The 24,445-nt window shown below is 41.6% G+C and overlaps 3 protein-coding genes across 7 annotated transcripts in view; all 3 read left to right on the top strand.

The window, feature by feature from the left end:
- LOC143300573 (protein NDRG3-like) overlaps nucleotides 1-4,603 on the top strand; it is a 35,252-nt gene extending 30,649 nt beyond the window's left edge. For all 5 annotated transcript variants that reach the window (XM_076614342.1, XM_076614339.1, XM_076614340.1 and 2 more), the window contains one exon: nucleotides 824-4,603. In XM_076614342.1, coding sequence (XP_076470457.1) covers nucleotides 824-918 — 95 coding nt within the window. In that variant the 3' untranslated portion in view covers nucleotides 919-4,603. The remainder of the gene's footprint in view (nucleotides 1-823) is intronic.
- Nucleotides 4,604-9,607: 5,004 nt separating this feature from the next.
- Nucleotides 9,608-9,949, top strand: LOC143300809 (uncharacterized). The gene has a single exon (XM_076614738.1). It carries the CDS (start codon nucleotides 9,608-9,610, stop codon nucleotides 9,947-9,949), a length of 342 nt encoding a protein of 113 aa, XP_076470853.1.
- Nucleotides 9,950-11,527: 1,578 nt separating this feature from the next.
- Nucleotides 11,528-23,842, top strand: LOC143300247 (craniofacial development protein 1-like). The gene is made up of 8 exons (XM_076613836.1): nucleotides 11,528-11,702; nucleotides 14,263-14,404; nucleotides 16,384-16,618; nucleotides 17,622-17,773; nucleotides 19,102-19,284; nucleotides 20,037-20,121; nucleotides 21,787-21,872; nucleotides 22,953-23,842. Exons 1-8 carry the CDS (start codon nucleotides 11,648-11,650, stop codon nucleotides 23,044-23,046), a joined length of 1,032 nt encoding a protein of 343 aa, XP_076469951.1. The 5' UTR covers nucleotides 11,528-11,647; the 3' UTR covers nucleotides 23,047-23,842.
- The last annotated feature ends 603 nt before the right edge of the window (nucleotides 23,843-24,445 follow it).

Genomic DNA, 24,445 nt, shown 5'->3' with positions numbered 1-24,445 from the left:
CCTTCTAAAAAGTAGTTCGAGTCTGGACCCTTGCTTGCCAGTGTGAAAGCTGATGGGTGGCCTTTAGCAGTGATGGCTGGAAGCTGTGTGCCTTACTCTTGTGTATTGTGGTTTAAAAAGTGACTTGTGGTTTAAAAGTGACCATTGCTTGTTTAATATGTCAACATTTGTTTGTGTATATTTATCTGTACATCTCAAAATTCTTCCAGCTTTGTTTGATGAAGCATCCCATCAGATAAGAAGATTATTGGTACTGAAACTTTGCTTTTATGCCATGGAAGAGGAGTTTTATTGAAGGGGAAAACATGAGGAAAAAAGCAACAACCAATCAAAGAACTGACATAATATACTCTGACTTCTTTGAAAACAGTAATTTTTTTGTTACTTGGTATATCCCAGCAAGGTTGTTAATTTTACATATGTATCTTACTTAAACAGTTAAGAGACGAAGAGTTTTTCCCATGAGAGTTTCCATGAAGTATTATCCTTGACTGTTGCCGTGGTCTGAAAGAGCGTAATAATCTTCTACTCATGCCAGTAATATTGCTGAATCATGAAGGTGAATGTTTTTTCACAGCTATGGCAGCCTTGGTTGTTGTTTTCATACTGTTGATGGGTCAGACAAATCGTCACAGAGACTGGTATCATTCATGTATGGTTTCATACTAAATTGACAAATGATTATGTGTACACTTTCATTGTTAATTTATGGCAATAGTAATTAATGAATGTGGATGAAACAAGTGTGTTAGAATTATGCAGAGCAAAGAAAAGAGACAGACGGTAGCATTGTTCATTGGTGGTACAATTGATGTGTGTGCAGTGCCCTCTCTGGTGCAACACAAGAGTGCAGCAGCAGCGGTTCATTCTGAGCTGCAGCACAACTTGGAGACCAGGACGACGCCGGCTGTGTGTTAGAGCTGTGGACACTCAGCGACACTGGTTGTAGGCCACAATCACAGGACACTTCACTCCAGAACCACTTTGCCGCTCTGTGTGTGTGTGAGAGAGAGAGAGAGGGTGTGGGAGAAAGAGAGACAGTTGGTTTCTTCAGGTTGTGTGCAAGGAAGCTGCCTTTTTCTAAATGCCGAAATTTTCCCTGGAGAAAGAATTTGACGTCAGTAAAATGCAGACCTGCAGGACCAGCTGTTGTGTCTGGGTTACACATTTCTCTATTCTTACTAGTGTATACTTTTCACCTTTTTGTCTTTACTCTTTATGAAAAAAAGATGGGGAAGTGAATAAAACAACAGTAATTGGCCAGTTATGTTTGTTTTGATGCACAGGGTGCGTGACCGACCTTCCTCCAGCAGAGAGTTGGTACACAGCACCTGTGTCTGAGTGAGTGTGAGGTTGAATTTGTGACTGGGACGATTTTGATGGACCAGCTGTCCACAAGGAGGCATTGTATGACTTAAACAAAATTCATCAAGTAGGTTTTCTGACTGTTGCATAAAGTTTTCTGGCTATATTCTCCTGAATAGATTTCAGATAACCAGAAATCAAAAGTATCCACGCTCTCATTTAGTAGAGAGTTTGCTTTGGATTTGGTTATAAAGTGTTAGTCTGTTAGCTTAAAAAGTGGATCATGTGTTTGTTCCCGAACACAGTTTTTGCAGGTGCAGTGGCATGTTGGTTAACCTTCATCAGAATGAGGGACACCATGTTGTTTGGTCAGGCAGAGAGGGAGGGACAGGCGTTTGGGACAGTGGGAAAGTCATCTTTCATCTTGATAGGGAAAAAAACATTTTTCTGCTAAATTGTTCCATTGCGACTCTTCAGTTTTCAGAGTGTGTGAATGAAATGATGTGTCGTCAAAATCACATTTATGCAACAAGGGAAAAGTATATGAAAAGCATTACTATTACTATTAGATGGTTGTTGGTGATGTTTGTTTTGTTGTTGATTAATGATTTATTGTTCTGAATATCCACTTTTCTGTATGCGCCAGAGTTTTTGTGTAGTCTCCATGTTTGTGCAAAGTGTTGCAGACACATTGTGTTATATAAGCACTTTCGTTAATGTACTTTTTCACTTGTGCTTTGCAGAAATTTGTGTCCTTTGTTTCAAAAAGTGTGTGTGTCTTCATTTGTTTTGTTTCAATGCTGTTTGATTTTATTTCTGCAAAGATGGTGAGTTCACTTTCTTTATTTTATTTCATACCTTTGTTTGCGTCTTAGAATGTGAAAGTTATTTCCATTCTGCTCTACAAATAATTATTTGCACATGTTCTTTGTACAGCTCCCTATAATCCAGATTTTTGTTATCGTTGTTTTTATTAAATGTGTGCTATTTGGAATGATGATCACAGCAGTTTTTGCAGTAATGAATTATTAATTAATGAATAACAAAGCTGAACTCTCCTTGGGGAAGTATGTGGAGGAAGTAAAAAGAGATCAGGTCAACTCAGTTATGTTCCCACACAGAGCAAAATGACGACCATTCACATGAAAGGCTCTTGATACAAACAAGTAGACATCGTTCTCAATAGAAGATGTTCTAATGTCTTCATTTACAAGGTGGGAGAAGCAAGTTTTGAACACATGCACAACTAGGGGTGTTCAGCACCATAGATATTGCCCTTTTAAGATGAATGATTAACGAAGACTGCATGACTGGTACACAGCTGGTGTGCACAGGCTGAACAACAGCTAACCAGGTGGATTTGGGCATGGCACTGGTAAAACCAGCTGTCCCACCCCTGCATTTGAGGAATGACATGAAAAGCAATATCATAGTGATAAGCTGATTATTTCTTCCATGGGTATCATCACATGTAGTCTCCTAATAAATAAACATAAGCTGGTTTTGATGCATCCGGAGAGCATTTGCAGAACGTATTTGAACAGCAGATGTAATGAGCAGCATTGGCTTGAAGTTGTGTGCCTTGTAAATGGAGAGAGTTATCACTCTTTATTGTTGAGTCATGACACTTGAAAACGTTGCACTTGAAAAGCTTTATAGATTAGATGCAGCGAGACATAAACTTTGATAAAGCCATAATACTGACAAGGATTTGAGAACCAACCTTATCTCTCACTCTTTCTTTATAATGATTTTTTTTTTTTAATGCAGATAGGTTATCTTAATAAAATTGATTTGTTGTTGGCCTCTTTGATTGTTGGTATCTGTGATCGATGCTGGAACTTGTGAGTAAGATTTTCTGTGAAGGGAAAGGCATGAAAGCGTGCAAGCATCATTGATTCTGTTGATATGTGTTCATTGTAAATATTGTATTCTATGTTTGAAACAATTAATGTACACAAATACTTTTGTGCACTTGTGCTTTGTTGGTTTAATGTGATGGTGAGATGCACATACATACCTATGATGGATTATTCTGTGACAGTCATCAAGTTTTGTTCTGGCATTCCTGGACCTTTTATTTAACCTTTTTTTTCTGTTGCAAAATTCTCAGTCAGTCTTTGTCATTTTGTTAAATGATATTTTATTGTGGTTTGGATGTGTAAATTCTTGTGCCTTTCTGGATTACAATAGTTAATTGTTCTTGTTGTTTCAAGTATTTTTGATGTTAGCCATTTTCTTCACTTGCTATAGGCTTGAAATGTCTCTGTTAAAACCACATGGCCAAATTAATCTGTCTTCCCCTTTCATTTTTTGACAGATTATATTGAGTGATTATTTTGTGGTCATTTAACAGTTTGTGAAACAGCTCTTCCATCAGACTTTGATATACTGCAAAAATAATATATTACCAATGTTCACCCTCTGCCATTTGTTCCCATTCTATATTGGAACACTGTGAAATGTGTCAGTACTTTGCGTCAGTCATTTCTGTAAGTGCTTTTTTTTTGCTTTTTTTTTTTTTTTTTGCTTTTTTTTTGTAATCGTAACATATTATTCAGATTTTTTCCCTTTACATTTCACAACAGTTTTTTGTTTTGTTTTGTGTTCTTTTTTTCTGTTCAGTTGTTGACAGAGTGCATAGGAATGTGGAAATGATGAAAGAACGAAAATAGATTCAGCGAGCTGTTTTACTGGAGTGTTGACCTAGTGGTAATGCGTCTGCCTTGGAAGCGAGAGAATCTGAGCACACTAGTTTGAATCCCACAGTCGCCAGTATTTTCTCCCTCTTCACTAGACCTTGAGTGGTGGTCTGGACACTAGTCATTGGGATGAGACAATAAACCGAGATCCCATGTGCACCATGCACTTAGCACACGTAAAATGACCCACGGCATCAACAGGGTTGTCCCTGGCAAAATTCTGAAGACAAAATTAACTTTGATGGGAAAATAAATGAAATTATAGGCAGGAAAGAAAAACAAAAAAGGGTGGCGCTTTCAGTGTTGGGACTCACTCTCCCTGTTGCGAGCAGCCTGAATTTCACACAGAGAAATCTGTTGTGATAAAAAGAGTAATACATTACAATACTTTTGCTCTTATGAAGACACTGTAGGTGGTTGAGAATAAGAAATACCAGGAGAGGCTTAAGTGTAATTCCTACTTGGTTATTTTAAGGATAACAGACTCCCCTCAATTGAAAAAAGGTTACTCAGCTGCTCAACCACAGCACCCAGATTATTTTGTAAGCAGGAGTCCTTGCTGTCATACACTCAGCACTTTAAAAAAAAAACAACAACCATACCTGGACTCTTTTGACACCAAGCAAATGTTGGTCTTTGAAGCCATGTGGTTTTGTTATGATCTTGACATGTTCATATTCTTTGCTCATCAATACAGTTGATCATGTTGGGAGTAAAGTACCATTAATTAATTAAAATAAACTTACCTGTGTTCCATTTTTAGTTGTTACATACACATTCACTCGAGCAGTCCAGGTCTTTGACAAAATTATGAACAGTGAATCAGACATTCTCTCCCACTCCACACTCCAAAAATTTTGATCATGTCATCGTCTTCTGCGTAAGTCAAATAGCGGTGACCAAACTTTCGTACAATGTCAAAGTTTCTAACAGTAAAATCAAAATTTGTCTCAACCTAGCTTTGCACTATAAAACTTCTCCACAAAAACCAAAAGGTGCCCATGAGAGAAAAAAACTACAAATTTTTGCGTTTCATTTCTCCATTCAGAAGTCGGAACTGATGTTTGGTAAGAGATCATTCATTATTCACAAGAATTTTTTATATGAACTGACACTCATCAGCAGATGATTTTTTGGAGGTGAGGGGGATTGCCATATGATATGAACAGATGTTTTTGGCTCTGTGCTCTGCAGATTTATACTTATGGGATAACTTTCACACACACACACACATATTCACAAAATCACGCATGTACCTCTCTCATTCCCTCCCCTCCTACCCCCCTCACAAATACACATATGTACCCCTCTCCTCAGCACAAATCAGACATACCTATGTTTGTGCATGTATATATATATACTTACATAGGTGCATACATTGCTGCATACACACACACACACACACATATATGCACATATACAGACACATGGATAAGTGAAACACAGGGTTATTACATAGACTCCTTTTGTAACTCTTGATTTATTTTCAAGTCCAACTGCACTGATGATGTGGACATTATTTTTTTCCCTTTAGTTTTTTTGTTGTTGTTTTTCTTTCGGTGTTTTTTTGTTCTTTCTTTTTTTTTCTTTTGTCGGGGTTTTTTTTTTTTTTGTTTTTTTTTTAGGTTTTTTTCTTTCTTTCTTTTTTTTTTTTTTTTTGTCATTTACATTTTTTGACCATGTGTGTCTGGACACAAGTTTTTAAGACAAATAGTATAAGTCATGAGCCCATAGTTTTCAATCTTTGAAAGTACTGCAGTTAAGTACAACAATTTAGCCCATGACATAGGCATAATTATATATTCAATGGCGGTCAGAAAATTAAGACTTTTTCAAATGAAATTCACAATTTTTACATTTATACAATCATGTTCATGTTTTGAAATTTAGATGTTAGTTTGTTCTTTTGAGAAAACGTTTCCAGACGCAAATTTCATTCTTTGTAAAGCATTGTACTGTTACAGTAGCAAGTATTGATATAAAAAATAAATGTTTTCAAAATAACTGTGTGTGTGTTTTGTGGTTACCATTTGTGGTGAAATGCTGATGGTCAAAATATCAAACTGTAGAGAAGTGAGGTTTTACTTTTTACCCCATGATTTCTTAGCCTTGGTGTACAGTGGTCAGTGACATGGTTTGCAGTGCCGTAAATATAATGTGCTTACTTTTGAAGAGGTGTGCACTGCTTTAGGCTGAACAGAAGTGACATGGTTTGTAGTACAGTACATGCTTTGATGCCTCAACATCACATCTGGAGGTGGAGGTGGGGAGGCAGATTAGCAGTGCCTGACCTCTGCATAGCTCTAACACACTTGTCTGGCCTTGAGATCCAACCCAATACTGAAAGAAAGAAAAAGCCACCTCTAAAATGAATTAAATTAGTTAATAAATTAATTGGGTCAAGACGATTATGATATGGATACTTACATAGTGCCTATCCTTGGCTGGAGACCAAGCTCTCATTTAAGTGTTTTTCGACGGGCGCAATATCTGAGTGGTTAAAGCATTGGACTTTCAATCCGAGGGTCCCAGGTTCAAATCTTGGTAACAGCGCCTGGTGGGTAAAGGCTGGAGATTTTTCCGATCCCCCAGGGTCAGCATGTGTGCAGACCTGCTAGTGCCTGAACCCCCTTCATGTGTATACGCAAGCAGATCAAATACTCACGTTAAAGATCCAGTAATCCATGTCAGCGTTCAGTGGGTTATGAAAACAAGAATATACACAGCATGAACACCCCCGAAAACAGAGTATGGCTGCCTACATGGCGGGGTAAAAACGGTCATTTACGTAAAAGCCTACTCGTGTACATACCAGTGAACGTGGGAGTTGCAGGCCACGAACGAAGAAGAAGTGATTTACAAACACGGGGGTCATTTGCAGAACAGGCTGCATGCCTACCTGGGTTGAGCCGACTGACGGTTGTCACTGGGCGCCCATCCCTCCTTTCTTGTGTCATAAAATCAGATTCCAGGCACGAAAACATACACAGTCAGACATGTATGTTACGTTTCACGTGTATGACCGTTTGGTTTGTTTACCCCGCATGAGGCTATCATACTACGTTTTCCGGGTGTGTGCATGCTGAGTATGTTCGTGTTTCCATCACCCACCGAACGTTGACATGGATTACAGGATCTTTAACGTGCGTATTTGATCTTCTGCGTGCGTATACACACGTTCGAAGGGGGTTCAGGCACAATTAATGAGGTCTGCCTATATTAGACCCGCCCATCCCCGTCCAAATGCTCAGAGACAGGTATACTGTCAACACGACACACACAGAAACATATTAAACGCAGCAGCGACATCAATCATCATAATGATTCATTCACAGTACCACAATGCGACTGTAACTTTGGAATGTTCTTCCAGTTATAATCTACAACACATCATTTCTTTTAAACACCCCAGCACACACACAGTGACGCGCTAATATATACACGCACGCGGGCGCGCGCGCGCGCACACACACACACACACACACACACCATGACACGACAAACATCAACAACAACAAAACACCACGCGCTAGTGTCTATGATCAGAAGAGAATGTGAGGGACGCGGGATGGAGCGGGGTCTTCGCACATATGTTGACCTGAGAGATCGGAAAAAATCTCCACCCTTTACCCACCAGGCGCCTTCTTTTTTGATACTATCTTTGCTGAACCCGGAAAAAAAACAAACCTCTTCCCTCTCGAACCTTACCCATGCGTCAACTGCGAGTGAAAGTGACATTGATGTTCCCCAGTCCGAGTGCCAGTTAAAAACTCTGGGCCACCCCGTGTGTGCTTCCTCGCCAAAGTCAACATTCCAGCTGACATGAAACCGCATTAGCACAACAAGTTCCTTTAGCAGTATCTCTGCCATCTCTGACCCTATCCTCCATCGACTCCAACCAGTCAGAAGAAAACAAACATTAAGAGTCCTAACCATCAACTTCAAAAAGCCTCAGACCTAAAAAGCAGGAACTGTGGGATTTACTTGAATACAGTGAAGCGGACATCATCCTGGGGGTGGAGACGTAGCTACGCCCGACATCCTGAGCAGTGAACTATTCCCTCCAAATTATGATGTTCATCGTCGGGACAGGCAAGATTCCTATGGTGGTGTCCTCGTGTCCACGAAGAAGACCCTCATCTGGTTCGGAGGGGGCTTTAACCTGCCGGACATTGAATGGATGGAAGACCAGTAACATTATAAGCTACCATATACCCCAATACCATGAACCAAGCATATATTAGCAAGCTTCAGGACGCTGGCCTACTGCAAATAAACTACAACCCGACCAGAGGTAAAAACATCTTGATCTGTTCATCACTAACAGACTTAGCCATGTGTCACGATGCACCACCTTACCAGGACTCAGTGACCATGACATCCTTCTCTGTGACAGCACTATCCAACCAACCAACCAACCAACTAACCAACCAACCAGGACAAAGCCTGTTCCTCGTACTGTCCACGTTTATTTATTTATTTATTTATTTGTTTTGGTTTGTTGTTGTTGTTTTCTCAAGGCCTGACTAAGCGTGTTGGGTTACGCTGCTGGTCAGGCATCTGCTTGGCAGATGTGGTGTAGCGTATATGGATTTGTCCGAACGCAGTGACGCCTCCTTGAGCTACTGATACTGATACTGATACCACGTCTGGACCAAGGCAGACAAGCAGAAAATGAAGCAGGATATCACCGCCCTCACTGAGCAGCTGCGCTGCACTGGCCCAGGGGAAACTACAGTCCAGGAAATGTGGGACAAAATCCATTCTGCCCTCACCAAGACCCTAAACGACTACGTCCCAAAGAAGACTTGCTCCACCAAAGTGCACCAACCCTGGTTCAATAATACTGTCAAGAGACTATCCAGAAGACAAGATCGAGCATGGAAGAAGGCGAAGACCACCCAAAAAGACTGTGACAGGCAGAGATTTAAACACCTGCAGCGCGAGACAAGGAAGGCCTGTCGCACAGCACACTCTACAGACATCTCTGCCCTTATCACATAGGAAGGCGACACAAGACGTTTGTGGCAGTGTACGGAGAGTAAGAGATGCGACGCAACCGGAGTGGCTCCACAGCGGGCGTAACATACAGCGACCTCTCAGCGAAGGCCAACATTCTAAACGAGCAGTTTTGCTCCGTCTTCACCGAGGAGGACCTGAGAGAGATCCCGGAACTAGGTGAGAGCCCCTACCCAGACATGCCTAACATCATCATCTCTGAAGAGGGTGTGCTGAAGTTACTGAGGAACCTAAACCCTCGAAAGGCAGCTGGTCCAGACAACATTCCCTGTCGCCTCCTGGTTACAGTAGCTCAGGAACTGGCCCCTGCACTTGCCCACTCCTTCAGTCTATCCTTGCCACTGGAAAAATACCTGAAGTCTGGCGACATGCTACAGTGCATCCAGCATACAAGAAAGGAGATCAGAGCTCCCCAGCAAACTACCATCCCTTCTCCCTGACATCCGTCTGTGGCAAACTGATGGAACACATTATTGGAAGTGCCATCACAACACACCTTGACAAGCACAAGAGCACTGTCGACGCCCAGCATGGATTTCGCTAAAGAAGATCCTGCGAATCATAATTGATCCTCACAGTGGATGACATTGGCAGCAGCGCTTGACGAGGGAGGACAAACAGATACCATCTTGCTGGACTTTTCGAAGGCCTTTGACAAGGTGCCTCACCGTCGCCTCCTTCTCAGATTCTGTCACTACGGAATCCGTGGACAAACACTTCGCTGGATTGAAAAGTTCCTCACCAACAGAACCCAGCAAATGAACGTTGAAGGACAGATCTCCACCATCGGCCAAGTGACCTCTGGGGTTCCTCAGGGATCTGTCCTTGGCCCCACTCTGTTTGTCATCCACATCAATGACATCAACAAAAATATCAGATCCACGGTCCGTCTGTTTGCCGATGACACCATCCTATACCGGTAGATCAGGTCCCAAGCAGATACCAACGCCATCCAAGAAGATCTGAACGAACTTGAGCGTTGGGAGAAGACCTGGCAAATGTCATTCAATGCCAGCAAATGTCATGTCCTCTCAGTGACAAGGAAGAAAAAAGCCCTTCCATACCACCTACTTCTGCATGATGAGGAACCCCAGAAGGCGGAGAAAGCCAAATAGGTGGATGTAGAGTTGTCTAAAGACCTTCAGTCACTCGGGAGCACACATCCAGGCCACAACAGCAAAGGCAGACAAGACCAGTGCCTTCATGTATAGGAACCTGAGAGGATGACTACGCCACCCAGACAACATGCTACAAGGGGATTGTGAGGCCTGTCCTGGAATATGTTGCGCCAGTCTCAGGGGACCCCTGCAACAGTATATCACAACCAACCTGGAGATGGTACAATGAAGATAGCTCGGCGAATTATGCATGACTTCCGCCCCACCACCAGTGCAACCGAGCTTATCACCAGGCTGGAACTCGACCCCCTCAAACTGTGCCGCACTGCAGCCAAGGCCACCATGATGTACAAGATCATGGGTGGTTTGGTTGAGATGGCACCCCGACGGGAACTGAGGTACTCGGCGGACAAATAGAACTGTCCGGGGCCACCCAGAGAAACTACAGGTACCCTTCTCCCGCACTGACTCCCACAGGCACTCCTTCTTCCCTTCAGCTGTCCGCCTGTGGAACCAGATTCCAGCTCAATTTCCCCTCACTGTCTTTCAATTTGAGATCAGGACTGAGGACTGGCTGCGAGCCTCGGGCTCAGTATAGGTACAGGACAGGGTTTGTTGTTGTTGTTGTTGTTTTGGGTGGAGGGAGGATGGGCGGGGGGACGGGTGGGGTGTGGAGGGGGGGGGGGTGGTTGACTGATGCTGTGTGGGGCCCGGGTTCCCCTGGCTGAACTAGGGCCGGGCCGCTTAACGGTCGTACACGGATTGTTGCCCGCCGGGAAATTACCACAGAATTACAGACAAGAGACCTGACAAGACAAGACCAAATTCGAACCCGGGACTCTCAGTCCAACGCTTTGACCATGCACTCGGCACCCACCGAGACTCATGGAATAACCCCTTCAGCTGTGCGAGGGAAACTCAAAACATGAGCCTGAGTGTGAGACTGAGAAATGACACGAAGGTGGCGTGCAAGATAAAGCTGCAAAATCTTAAATGGTATATTAACAATAATAACAACACTGTGACAACAACAACAACGCTAAAATAATAATTATATATATATATATATATATATATATATATATATATATATAAAAGAGAGAGAGAGAAATGACCCAAAGATATCCGAAGCACACGTGACAAGTCGGTGTATTTTTTAACAAATCAAAGTAATATATGAAGGGGGAAAAATCAGCACACACATCATCTGTTAAATTTCCATTAAAAAAAAAGGCCTGCAGCCCTCCACACCCCATCTCCCTTACCCAACCCCCACCCATCACGCACGCACACATAACAATACACTATTCCCAAAACTATGATATTCCTAAATGGAATGGTCTTCAACCAGTTTTAACGGAAAGATAACTGAGCCAACTTCCCTCATTCTCCTTCGCGAAACATCCGGATTGTCGCTTTCAGCATAATAATATTTCAGGTGCACGTTGTGCGGGGTGCAGTGAACGTGTTGTGTTTCTTTTCTAAAATATCCGAAACAGAAAAATGTCAGACGAAGAGGATTACAACTCGGAAGAAGATGCCGACTATGTACCATCAGGTTTGTGTCACTTTTCATTGTTCAAACCATCCTGATCCGTGAAATTAAGTCTTGTGTGTCGGTGAGCTAGTACGCAATATTGACTTTCATCAGAACACACAAGTTCAAAAGTAACATTTCACGTTTTCTTGGAATGAACTGACAATTACATAACTGCGTGATATCTGTGTTGAATCTGTTTACCAGATGAAAATGAGATCATTGATAAAATTGTCATTAACCACGTGAATTATGAGCCGAGCATGAGTGAAATTTAAAACAAATAAATAAGATTTTTTTTAAAGAAGAAGAAAGAATCAGTTTAAGAGCCGAGCATGAGTGAAATTTAGAACAAATAAATATTTTTTTTTTTTAAAGAAAGAAAGAATAAGTTTAACTCAATAAGTTCATCAGATCAATTATAAATATATGCCTTTCTGCCAGTCATTTATGTTGATAGGGGAAATAGATTGATTGGGCTAGCGATAATTTTAATCGTTTTTTTTATAATTATACCATAACCTTGGCAGGATTCCAGACTTTGTTATTTGGCTTCATTAAGATTAAAAGGGCTTTGGTTTCACATATTTATTCACTTGATATCAATTTAAATGTTTTGCATTTCAGTTCATTTATTGCCAAAAGTTCTGATCCTGATGACATGTTACGTCAGAGTGTACTAACACTAACACTAACAGTAACATAGTAACAATGATACAGATCTGTATTTCATTTTAAACAAGGCCGGCGTAGGGCATCGATCCTGGATTGATGTGAAGCGAACAGCTCAACATCGGTCCCAAATAAATTAACGGATGTGAAGTTGAATACTCGGTCAATGAAAGTCTATGGGGACCTTTCTTGATTCTTGAGTTTGTCCTGTATGAACTTTTCACCAATGGCTAATACTATAGAACCACATACAGAAAAGTCCAAACAGAAATCAAACTCTTGATCCACAGCTTGGTCACGTGACCCTCAGCACATCTTCCTGACTCACCATTTCTCCCACCAGAATTACTAATAAACTCCCAAAATCATCATATGTAGCCATTACTGATGTTGTTCAATGATATTTTCGTTGGGAACTCCACAAAACATTGAGCTTCGTATCCATCAAGGATCAATGCCTAGCTACTTCGTTTAAACAAATAGATCACTGGAGAGTTCCATCTTGGATCTTGTGCTTATGCATTTAACTTTTACTTGAAATTGCGAGCAATGGAGGGAGGTGATAATACGAGCTGAAGAGAGGGAGACAATTGAGGGTGGGAGTAGTGGGTGTGTATTTACTGAGTAGCGGCAGCTGGATGAACAGTTTCAGTTTTGTGAATTACTGAGTAGTTGCAGCTGGATGAATACAGAAGAACAGTAACAATTTTGTGAGCAGACAAACTAAGTCAGCAAATGAGAGAGTGTGTGTCTCACTTTTTCATTTATGTACACCCCATGTGTGTGTTTAGAAATTTGCAGTATGATGACAACAATCTAGTAAAAAGTAGTTTTATAAGTATTACTTTTTTGTGAATTGATAAAACTTTAAAATAAAAAGGGAGAAAAAATATGAGAACTATTCAGTTTACAGAAAACTGAAAAACTGATGTATACCAGCTGCCGTGGCAAAGTGGTTAGCGTCACGGACTGACGGCTGGGAGGACGCGGGTTCGAATCCCAGCGGAGGTGGGTTTTTCGGCCCGTGGCCGGCTCCTACCCAGAGTTGAGTGTGCTGTGGACTTAAATGGGGAGACTGGGACCACACAGTCGAGTGTCATCCACTTCAAGGATGCGTCTTTGGGTGTGTTGCTCTAATTTCCTGACCAACACTGCAAGTGTCTGTATCTCTCAGGCCTGGTTAATGCCGGGATATCATTATGACAGGAAGCGTAGAGTACAGCCTTGTCACGCAGTCCCAAACCAAAATGGACCTCCATAGCAACATCGTCATCATCATCGTCATCCTCATCCTCCTTCATCGTCATCAATATAAACAAAATAGTCTCAAAGTCTGTGGCCTTTCATGCCCTGCTCTCATGGTGACCTCAGTTTCGATACCCCTCCACTTCCGTGCTTAGGGTGAGTCCTGTCAATGTCGTCAGTATCGGCAGATTCATGGGGAGCTGTTGTTTGAGGGATGTGGTGGCGGTCTCCTCTCTGGGAGGGACGCTCACTCAGTCTGGCTCCGCGACTAAGCCATTATTGTCGTTAGTAGGGGGCTTAGTAGGTGGTGTCCTAAGTACGTTAAAACAGAACAGGTACCACTGAACACCACCGAAGTGACTCAGCAGCAGTGCAGGGTCTCCTCTGGTGTGTGGACTCCTGGCAACCTAACATCGATGGTTCCCTGTGGTCTGCCGACGCTGGAACTGCGACGGATGAACCCGGGTGTGGCCGTGTATGGGGGAATCTAAATGAGCGGTGTGGGAGTAATGCCACTGAAATGGTGCAGATGATGAGGCAGCAAAAAAAAAAAAAAAAGACAAAAAAAGAAAAACTGATGTATGAAAATAATCTCTGCAACTGTGAGTTGTTTTTTTTAATTTGTTTGCCATTCTACCTTCAATCCTCACTGTTCTATTTCCAGATGGAGAGTTGGGCAGTGAAGAGGAGAATTCAGGAGACGAAGAAGATCTCTCTGTGCTGGCTGATGATGCTGGCACCGCCACACACCCAGGCACCAAGAAGACCAGCAAAAGGAAACAGAAAAAGAATGATTTTGCCCCAAGGTAAGTCTGAAATTGTATGTTTGTGAAAAGGGTTAATAAATAAAGCATAAAGTTAGTATAAGTAGATTATGAATATGATTCAAACCACTCCCCTGTCCAGCTGCCATTTCCAGCTACTGAACCAGTGACCAGTCACTCTTACTGTCCTAGTCCTAGCCATGCATAATTATTACACCAACAAATCTAAGAAAAAAATCTATACTGTGACACAGAATGACACATAAGTAATAACTAAGACATTATAATAGTAAAATTATACCAATTAATGCTAATACTGTAATACTAATAGTAATAGTAATACTATTCATGTTTTGGTTCAGTTAAACTTCTTGCTCACAAATATACTCAAAGTCTGATCATGTGCTTTTGTGCCCATGATCATGATGAATTGATCCAGATGGAGTAAATAAGCCTTATAATGGTTATAACCCAACTCTGTCCTGTCTCTAGAGTTGATGATACACTTTTTTTTTTTCTTTTTTTTTTTTTTTGAGAATTGACAGATTATGAATCAGCTGTACCAGCACTGTTAGTATTACAGCACAAGAACCAGTTGCAGTGAAACTGGGGTGTGTTGATATTTGCTGAAACACTAATCATATGACTTCCTTGTTTTGAATAGTATTATAAAATTTTCAGTGATGGTTTAACATCGAATCTCCAGTAGGCTTATACGATTTTGGACATTCTTCTTCTTCTTCTTCTTCTGCGTTCGTGGGCTTCAACTCCCACGTTCACTTGTATATACGCGAGTGGGCTTTTTATGTGTATGACCGTTATAACCCCGCCATGTAGGCAGCCATACTCCGCTTTCGGGGGTGATTTTGGACATTCAAAAGAAATGTTTACATGATGAGGTCTGTACCCTCTTCTGCCACTTAGTTTGAGGACTTCCCCCTCTTGCTAAGACAGCATATTTTATTGATAGAAAATTTGATTTGTGTTTTAGTACTAGAATAGTTGCACCTGACCACAGGGGCACAGGGGAAGTGAGCATGGTATGAATGATCTCATACCTGGAACAGAAATCAAGGTAAACTACTGATCCTCTGCTGAACCACACTCTTTCCCACAACTGTGTGGTGCCGGTCTTGGAAGATCAGGTGTGGAGTTGCACTGTCACCAGCAAACGTCATGCCTGTTGAAACCCTCCCTCTGCAGTCAGCTAGTAATGTCAGTATTTCAGGATTACTGGCTTGGTTGAAGTGGATGGCAGGCTGCCATTTGCATTGTACTGGCTTTGCTCCAAGCAAAGGAAAGAATTAAAGCTGATTTAGCCAGAATTGTACCAATGTGATTTATCTGGATGTCTTTTGTCCAGGTCCTCTGCTTGTTTTTATGCAGAGCTTTATAAATCTGAAAGAGAGAAACCACTTCTTCATGAAAAAGTTGATTGTTCAGCATTCTGTTTCATAATGCATTCCAGCTGTGTTCGTGTTTGATGGTGTATTACTCTGTTATAGTTTTAGGGTGTGTTCACATGCGTAATATGATGTTTACATGAAAAAATGTTTACGTATGCCTTCATAAGTGGCCAATGCTTGTATGAATAATCCATCTTGAGTCTTGTCCAGGATATCTTTATTAGCTAGCTCTTCCATCTTTACCATAAAATTAAAAACACAAAACTTGTATATTTATTGTTCTGATTCCTTATACTTTATTTTAAGGTATCCAAAATGCATCTCACCACCCAGAAGACTGACCTTTGAGTTTCATGGTTAATCAGAGTTGATTTGCATGGTCTTCCAGTACAGACAGATAGGCTGGACAAAGTGACTCCTTTATCACAGTTTATGATACAGTATACCTGCCAAAGTAAGAAGTACCTTGATATATACCACTTAGTAAACTCTTTAGCAGTATAGACCAAGTAATAGGCTGTTAAGGCACAAGACAGTTACAGCAGAACGTTGACTTTGATGGACTGTGCTTTTGAATGAACAACAGCTATATCAGTATATGTCTTGTTGAAACAGAAAAAGGAAAGGCGGTATCCAGCTAGAAGAGGGGGAGGAAGCCCCAGCAGAGGAAACCAATGGGGACACCCAGAACACAGAGCTGGCACAGAGGATCAAAGAGGAGGAAGAGCAGAAGAAAAAGGAGAAGGAGAAGAAAAGAGCGGATGACCTGTGGTCCAGCTTTCTCACAGACGTCAAGACGACCACCAAACCAAGCCCCAAAGTGGCTCCGGCATCCACCACTGTAAAACAGGTCAGTGAGGTCTGAAGGTGATGTTGATATAGAGTTACTGTAGGTTATGGATATCGTTAGACTGGCTGGTTGTAATCTGGTTTCTGATGAGATGCAGTCAACAGCTATTTATTATTTATCTAGAGTACAAGACTGTAGACAAAGAGTAGTGTTTTTTTACAATGACGTGCAAGCATACATCATTGCATGCCTTCAAACACACTTCCCCACACACATGCACACACCTCACGGCCACACATGCGCGCACACACACACACACAGCACACAACACACACACTCACTCACACACACACACACACACAAACACACACCACCACCACCACCCCCTCACACAAACCCATACTCCACCCCATCATGCACGCACACACACACACGCGCGCGCGCGCATATGCTCACCGCACACACACACCAGGCTGGGGAACTCTCAGCAGATCCACTATTTTCAGTGGAAGAGCGGTTGATTTCAGAGGGAAAAAAAAATTTTTCAGAAAAAAAAATTAGTACATTTTATTACATTTTATTTTTGTCCAATCTGTTTTGAGCCTGGTTCAGTTTTGGGGTCAGAGAAGGAACTGTGAATTTTTTTTTTTCAGCTTTCAGGAAAGGCCCCCCAAACCTCTTAAAAATCACTAATTTCATTTTTGGCCAAGGGGGACAGACCTGCACCCCACCAGGGGCCAAAGGCAGCCCCCTGGACTCTGGCAGATTTTCAGAGGAAACTCTCATGGACAATTCCCTAGCCTCGCATACACACACACACACACACACTCTCTCTCTCTCTCTCTCTCTCTGTCTGTCTGTCTGTCTCACACACATCTTTACAACACACACATCCATACCACCTCCACCCCTCCACACACACAACCCCCCTCCCACCACCACAACACGCACCCCATACACACTCACACACACATACACCATTCTGCTCCTCCCACCTCTAACCCACAAACTCCCTCTCCTAACCACAGTGTGTTGTGTTCCCCCCCCCCCCCCCACTCACCAGCCTGTCAGCAGCAGCCCTGCCCCAGATGCCCCACAGACCACGTGTCCACCCCCCACAGCCCCTCCACCAGCCAGTCCTGTCAGCAGCAGTACTGCCGACGCTGGGAAAGTCACCATCACCAAGGTCTTTGACTTCGCTGGGGAGGAAATCAAGTATGTTGTAAATCAAAGTTCTTTTTTGTTTCTTGATATATGATATTGCATCACTTTCTGTGTGTTTGTCTAGGGCGAGTAAATAACAACATAATGAAGAATGTATCCATATGTTTATATAAAGCCTTCAAGAGACACGCTGATGCAGTTAAAGAATGAGATGATTGTTTCTGAATGCATTGATTATGACACTGATTTATCTGAAGAAGTTTTCAAATCATTTTTGCTTGTAATTCCTTTATTCCTTTGTTTATTGTAAGTGTCATATTTGTATTTGGATCCCCTTCAGAAGAGGCTGTGACCTATACTGAAAAGACAATTTCGTTTCGTTTTGTTTCGTTACTTTCACTCTCTCTCTCTCTTAAAGCATTGGTCCTTGTCCAGGGTGAGTGTAGAAGGCTCTCTCTCACCTACATTTGTGTTGGATCAGCGTAGTGTTGTGTCCATGAGAAAGACACTTTACTCCATTTCCCTCACTTCACCCAGGTGTGAATGGATACCTGACATCAGATAGGTAAGTTTAAAGCAACAGAACGATAGGACTGGGACCCATCTTCCTATGCCGAGCCCTAGACACAGTGAATATGTATATATATGAATTGACTGCCATGATGGCATCAAAAGGTTATGGGACTTGTTTGGTGGGTTATTGAAAAACAAACACAGCCAGCATGCACATCCCTGCAAACAAAGTATGGCTGCCAGCAAGGTAAAAACAGATATGAACATTAAGGCTTATCATAGATTAATCAAGTAAAGATGAGTGTTGCAGCCCATGAACTCACAATGAAAAGGGGGGAAGAAGACCAGAAAAAGATCAGCTTATAGGACTTCAACAAAATGGTGAACCATCCTGTTTGCTCCACTATGACATGTGCCTGTGTCACAGTGTGTGATGTGTGTTCAGAATCACCAAAGAGCCTAGAGGCGAACAGCCCTGTTTGATTCATTATGTCATGTGCCCGTGCTTCGTGTGATTCCAGAATCACCAAAGAGGTGAACAGCCCTGTTTGATTCATTATGTCATGTGCCCGTGCTTCATGTGATTCCAGAATCACCAAAGAGGTGAACAGCCCTGTTTGATTCATTATGTCATGTGCCCGTGCTTCGTGTGATTCCAGAATCACCAAAGAGGTGAACAGCCCTGTTTGATTCATTATGTCATGTGCCCGTGCTTCGTGTGATTCCAGAATCACCAAAGAGGTGAACAGCCCTGTTTGATTCATTATGTCATGTGCCCGTGCTTCATGTGATTCCAGAATCACCAAAGAGGTGAACAGCCCTGTTTGATTCATTATGTCATGTGCCCGTGCTTCATGTGATTCCAGAATCACCAAAGAGGTGGCAGCAGATTCCAAGGAAGCCAAGGCGGAGCTGAAGAAACGTGAACAGCTTGAGCAGCACAAAGCCGCCCCCACCCCCACGCCCACCACCCCCAAGCCCACATCGTCTTTGTTGACCACCAACAGCAGTCCTTCCCCCAGCTCCCTGTCTGCTGGCCCCGGCCTTTTGTAAGACATGGGGACTGTAGTGCTGTGTGTGTGTGTGTGTGTGTGTAGGAGGAGGAACTTTGTTTAATGTCCCATCACGCATACAGCTGATTGTGGACATTTTGTTAGAGTTTTGATTTTTGCATTTGAATGTTATTGTTTAGGAGAGGAGGGGGTTGGGAGGGGGGGTGAATGGTGAGTTTGGGGAAACCTGGTAGATGGGGGGTCGTGTGTGTGTGTGTGTGGCAGGGGAGCGGGGGAGATCTTGATTTTGGTTTTACCTGTGCTTGTTGTATGGGTTGTGTGTGTGTGTGAGTGTGTGTGTATAGGCTTATGTGCATGCATGGGTGTGTGCATATCAGTGTGCAGGTTTACCTGCATGTGTGTGTATGGGGGGATTGCGGGAGCTGGTGTCCATAGATCAGATCACAAGGTTTAAGCTGTATGTGGTGTTACAGATCAAAAGATGTGTGCGTTACAGAACATAATGTGTGTGTGAATTACAGAACACAAGATGTGTTTGTGATACAAAATATCAGGTATGTTATTACAGGACACCAGGTGTGTGTGTTACAGAGCACAGGGTGTGTGTGGAACACTAGGTATGTGTCTTACAGAAAACCAGGTGTGTGTGTTATATAACACAAGGTGTGTGTGTTACAGAGCACAAGGTGTGTGTGTTACAGAGCACAGGGTGTGTGTGGAACACTAGGTATGTGTCTTACAGAAAACCAGGTGTGTGTGTTATATAACACAAGGTGTGTGTGTTACAGAGGGGTAAAGCGACCAACTCCAGGAGCGGGAGGACTGGGAAATGTCCTCAGCAAGATCGGCAAGAAACAGAAGATGGGAACATTGGTAAGTCAGCAGCCAGCCTCTTTAGTCATCATGTTATGGTGTTCACATCGCTTTATTTTGTGTTACTTCATCTCACTTCAAAGCTGGCCTTAGTTAAAACACATCTGTACAAGTCCGCTTTAAATTCATGGATGTCAATGTGTTGACATGTTGTGTGTGTGTGTGTGTGTGTGTTTGTATGTGTGTGTGTGTGTGTGTTTGCATTTTGTCATAGACACATTCTGTTCGTCTTGTTTCTAAGTCTTGATTACAGAGCATTGTGTAGTTGATTTTTGTAACCATTTCTCCTCTATACTGATGTAATTGTTAGCTCTCGTCATAAAAATTACCCACAATTTTGTTGTTTTATTTCACCTTTATTAGTCAGAGATTTATTAACTGCATATTGTGAAGTTTTGTTTTGTGTCTTTCATTTCTTATGTGTTTCCTTTCTGTCTGTAAGCCAGGGTGTGTTGTATGACATCACAGTTTCCCTTGGTATGAGGTTTTCATTTTGCCCTGTGTTTTATAGTTAGAATATTATTTTTGTATCCAAAGTTCTTGTCAGAGCCTTTTTTTAAATTCCTTTGTTGGTGGTTCCAAAATTTGTATTCAAAGTTCTCCAGTTTTTTTTCAGTTTATTGTCTAGTTTTTATCAAACTATTTTTAAAAGTTTTTTTCCTAAAATACTAATTTTTTAGTATATGTGCCATGGCAAACTGAAACAATCTAGGGTTGTTGGTTTGCTCTGTTCAGCCAAATTTCTTGACAAACTCAGTAATAAGACACCTAACCAAGTCTGCCCTGAGCTGGCCAGTTATTGCTGTTCCCAGGCAGAAGCGATGATACATTCCTTTTGGTCAGACCTTTTTCTTTTTCTGTGAACACTTACAATGAGAAGAGAACTGTATGCAACAACAAAGAGGTGTGTTTTTATGTATTTTTTGGTTGTCTTTTTTTTTTTTTCTTTTTCTTTTTTTTTTATCATTAATTTTTTAAGAACAAACCCTTTTTTTTCTGTCATTGTTACCTGTGGGTATCAAAAATACTTAGGACTCTCAATATGCAGCACTTGTCTTTCTTGATACAGTTACTAATTATTCAGTGATTGTTAATTAAAAACACACAGAAATTAGAATAATCAAAAACACGTTTTGGAATGATTTTGTCTTTCTTGATACAGAGTTACTAATAAATCGGTGATTGTTCAGTCAAAAACACACAAAAATGAGAATGATCAAAAGCATGTTTTGGAGTGAATTTTTTTAAACCAAATGTACTCTGGCCTTTGACATTTTTTTTTTCTAGGCCTTCAGTTACTTCTCCAGACTGTTTTGTAAGTGTGCTGGAAGACTCAACCAGAGAAAGGAGGGGTCTCCTGTGGTGTGTGGCCACATGAACATCCGACATTTATCCTTTCCTTGGGACTGCCAGTGCTGAAACTGCACCAACATGATCTTGGGTGTGGGGGAGTGGGGGTGAGCAGCGTCATGTATGGCAGTGCCACTGACACGGAGATGGGACAGCGAACACACACACACACACACATAAAAAAAAAAAGGTTGGAGGGGTGGGAAGAGAAGAAAGTTGTTCCATCAGTACAACATCCCTGCCATCCTGAGGAAGAATATTCCATACTATGTGATCTGTGCATTGTAGCATTATTGCTTCATGTGTGTGTTGCAGGAAAAATCCAAGATGGACTGGGAAGCATTCAAGCAGAAAGAAGGCATCAATGAAGACCTAAAGATTCACAACAAGGGGAAGGATGGGTAAGCACCCACTGAACAGTTGTTGATGTTTTCACACCATTCCATGCTTCCCCCATTCTCTTGTCACTCTCTCTCATTGCCTCTGTTAGCCTTTTGTCTCCTTCCCTCACAACTTGATGAGATGATATAAAAACAGTGAAAGCGAAACAGCAGCAAACATTTTTACATCAACACAAAAGGGAAAATTCTGAGGAAAGGAAACTGATCGCAGCACCAGCAGTAAATTGTAAGTGAAGATCATTCTTGGGACTGTTAACAGAACTAGACAGTTGTGTTTTTTTGTTGTTTGTGTGTGTCTGAGTGAGTGAGAGATGTCAGTCAGTGAAAGTAATCACTCAGACCTTGGTAACAAAATCATGCAAAACATGCATCAAGCAACATAACTGATCACTCACAGGCATAATCACAATGCACATTTTGTTTTCTTGAACACTTTTGGTGGTTATTATATATGCATTTTCTTGGGAGCTCTTGGTAAACTGATACCCCCCCCCCCCCCCCCCCACAACCCCCCTCACAATTCCAGTGATATTCAAGTGCCTCTCTGCATTCTGTCAACCATGATTTGGTATGAATCTGATGAAAACGAAGGAGGTCCACCACCAGACCATTTGTTAGCTCCCCTTCCCCAAGGGGAGGTCAGCCTGTATCAGTGTGTGGACCCACCACCTGTCTGTTTCGTTTTGTGAAGAACTTGTTGGGCTTGCTGCTGGTCTCTGTCTGCCCTATGAATAGAAGTGATCCTGTATGGATCATATTTCTATATTTTCCTTGACAAACATGGAACATGCTCCGAAGACCACACCTGCTAGTGCTACAAACATAACAATTATAAACTCCTGTTTGGATTACTCTGGAGATTTTACACTCCTCTCCACAGATCCATTCTGTTGTTTGCAACATTTTGAATTATAGCTCGGTGCAGAGTTCTTGAGACATACTCCAGTTTTCTTCGAAAACAAAAAAGCATTTGGGCCTGGATTAAACCTTTTTTTTAATATCATTTTTTATGCATTATCCAGAGTGCTCATAGGACAAATTCCCAGTTTCTAATGTTTGTATTTTTTTTCTCCTTTGCAGGTATATTGAACGGATGTCATTCTTAAATAGAACAGATGTTCGACAGTTTGAAATTGAGCGTGATCTACGACTGAGCAAAAGCGGCAAGAGATGATGGCAGTAATGTGTGATATACCATACCTCCTCAGCCAACCGTGGTTGGAGTTTGCATGTGAATTGAATGTCTCCATTTCCAATGCTATGGTGAGAGAGTAGCTGAAAAAGAGAACTGCCCGGACTTTGATATGAGTTGTACGCAACACGTTTGTGTTGGAAGCAATTTGGTAGTGGTGATGCAAATGAACTGTATCGTTGAATGAAAACTTGAGGAAATGTGTTGATGAAATGTGCTGATGTTTGCATGTACTGGTGACTGAGATGGGCAAACCAAGATTTAGGTAAAGAGTAGCAAATAAACTTTCTTTTTTGAGGAGATGACCAGCAAGGACAATTTAAACTAGAGAACGTAGCACATTCTGGCACAGACAACTTACAAAAGAGACAGTAAGGTTACTTAAGAAACAGATCGTAGGTTTATGACTTGGTAACTTGAGAAAGGAGAGAAGGGGTTCACGATAGACATGCACCTGTACTTTGCTGCATGTTACTTCAGTTATTGTCAGTGTCTAAACTAATAGTCAGGTGGGGTGAGGGGGGCATGATGTTTTTCACTAGTTGTAAGAGTATCAAATGTTTTTTTGACTGATTTGAGTTCATGTCCATTCTGATTTACATGAGTAAAGTCTAATATAGACTTAGTTCATGTCCATTCTGATTTACACGAATAAAGTCTGATATTAGACTGATTTTAGTTCATGTCCATTCTGATTTACATGAATAAAGTCTGTTATTAGACTGATTTGAGTTCATGTCCATTATGAGTTCCATGAATAAAGTCTGATTTGTGTAAAGTGTTCTGTGCTGGGCAGGTCAGGTTGGTGTTGTTCAGTGTGATGCAGTGAGTGTGATGTACAGTTTCCTGTGGTGAAACACTACTTTCACACACATGCACAAACAAAATTGTTAACAAGATCAAAACATCAGTTTTGAAAATTGTATTTTCTGAAACTTATATGAATCAACATCTGTTCTCCTGAAAAATAGACATCAAAGGAATTTACCAAATGAGAGAAACACTTCTTTTAAAAAGCAAATTTTAAAAGGGCTTAACACAGGAGGAAATCAAAGAAATATAACGCAGGAGAAAAACTTAACAATAAGAAATTAAAAGCTCAAATTAAATACAAACACCTTATGGAACAGAACTCATGATTTGTGTATGTAGTTTGGGAAAATCATCACTGCAGTGGTTTCTTCTGCATGCGAGTATGACTACTGTACTTTTTTTTTTCATGAGTCATGGAGAAAAAAAGACTCATCTTTCATCACTGCATTAATGTGTGAACAAGTGACTTTTGCCAATGACTAACCTATTGATAAAAACAGCTACCACATTATCCAGATGTGCTATGCCACAGACACCACATTTTCCTTTTGCTCTCCTCCCCTACACA

Source organism: Babylonia areolata, chromosome 26 (genome assembly GCF_041734735.1).
Source record: "Babylonia areolata isolate BAREFJ2019XMU chromosome 26, ASM4173473v1, whole genome shotgun sequence".
NCBI classification, from domain to species: Eukaryota; Metazoa; Mollusca; class Gastropoda; order Neogastropoda; family Buccinidae; genus Babylonia; species Babylonia areolata.
Note: the sequence above shows the minus strand (reverse complement) of the source record. Positions and strands in the feature narration are given on the sequence as shown.

Excerpts from the sequence above, each read along its gene's own strand:
- LOC143300809 (XM_076614738.1), top strand. The coding sequence starts at position 9,608 with ATGACATTGGCAGCAGCGCTTGACGAGGGAGGACAAACAGATACCATC.
- LOC143300247 (XM_076613836.1), top strand. The coding sequence starts at position 11,648 with ATGTCAGACGAAGAGGATTACAACTCGGAAGAAGATGCCGACTATGTA. Across the intron at positions 16,619-17,621 it reads CATCCACCACTGTAAAACAG|CCTGTCAGCAGCAGCCCTGC; the intron begins GTCAGTGAGGTC and ends CCCACTCACCAG. Across the intron at positions 19,285-20,036 it reads TCTGCTGGCCCCGGCCTTTT|AGGGGTAAAGCGACCAACTC; the intron begins GTAAGACATGGG and ends TGTGTGTTACAG.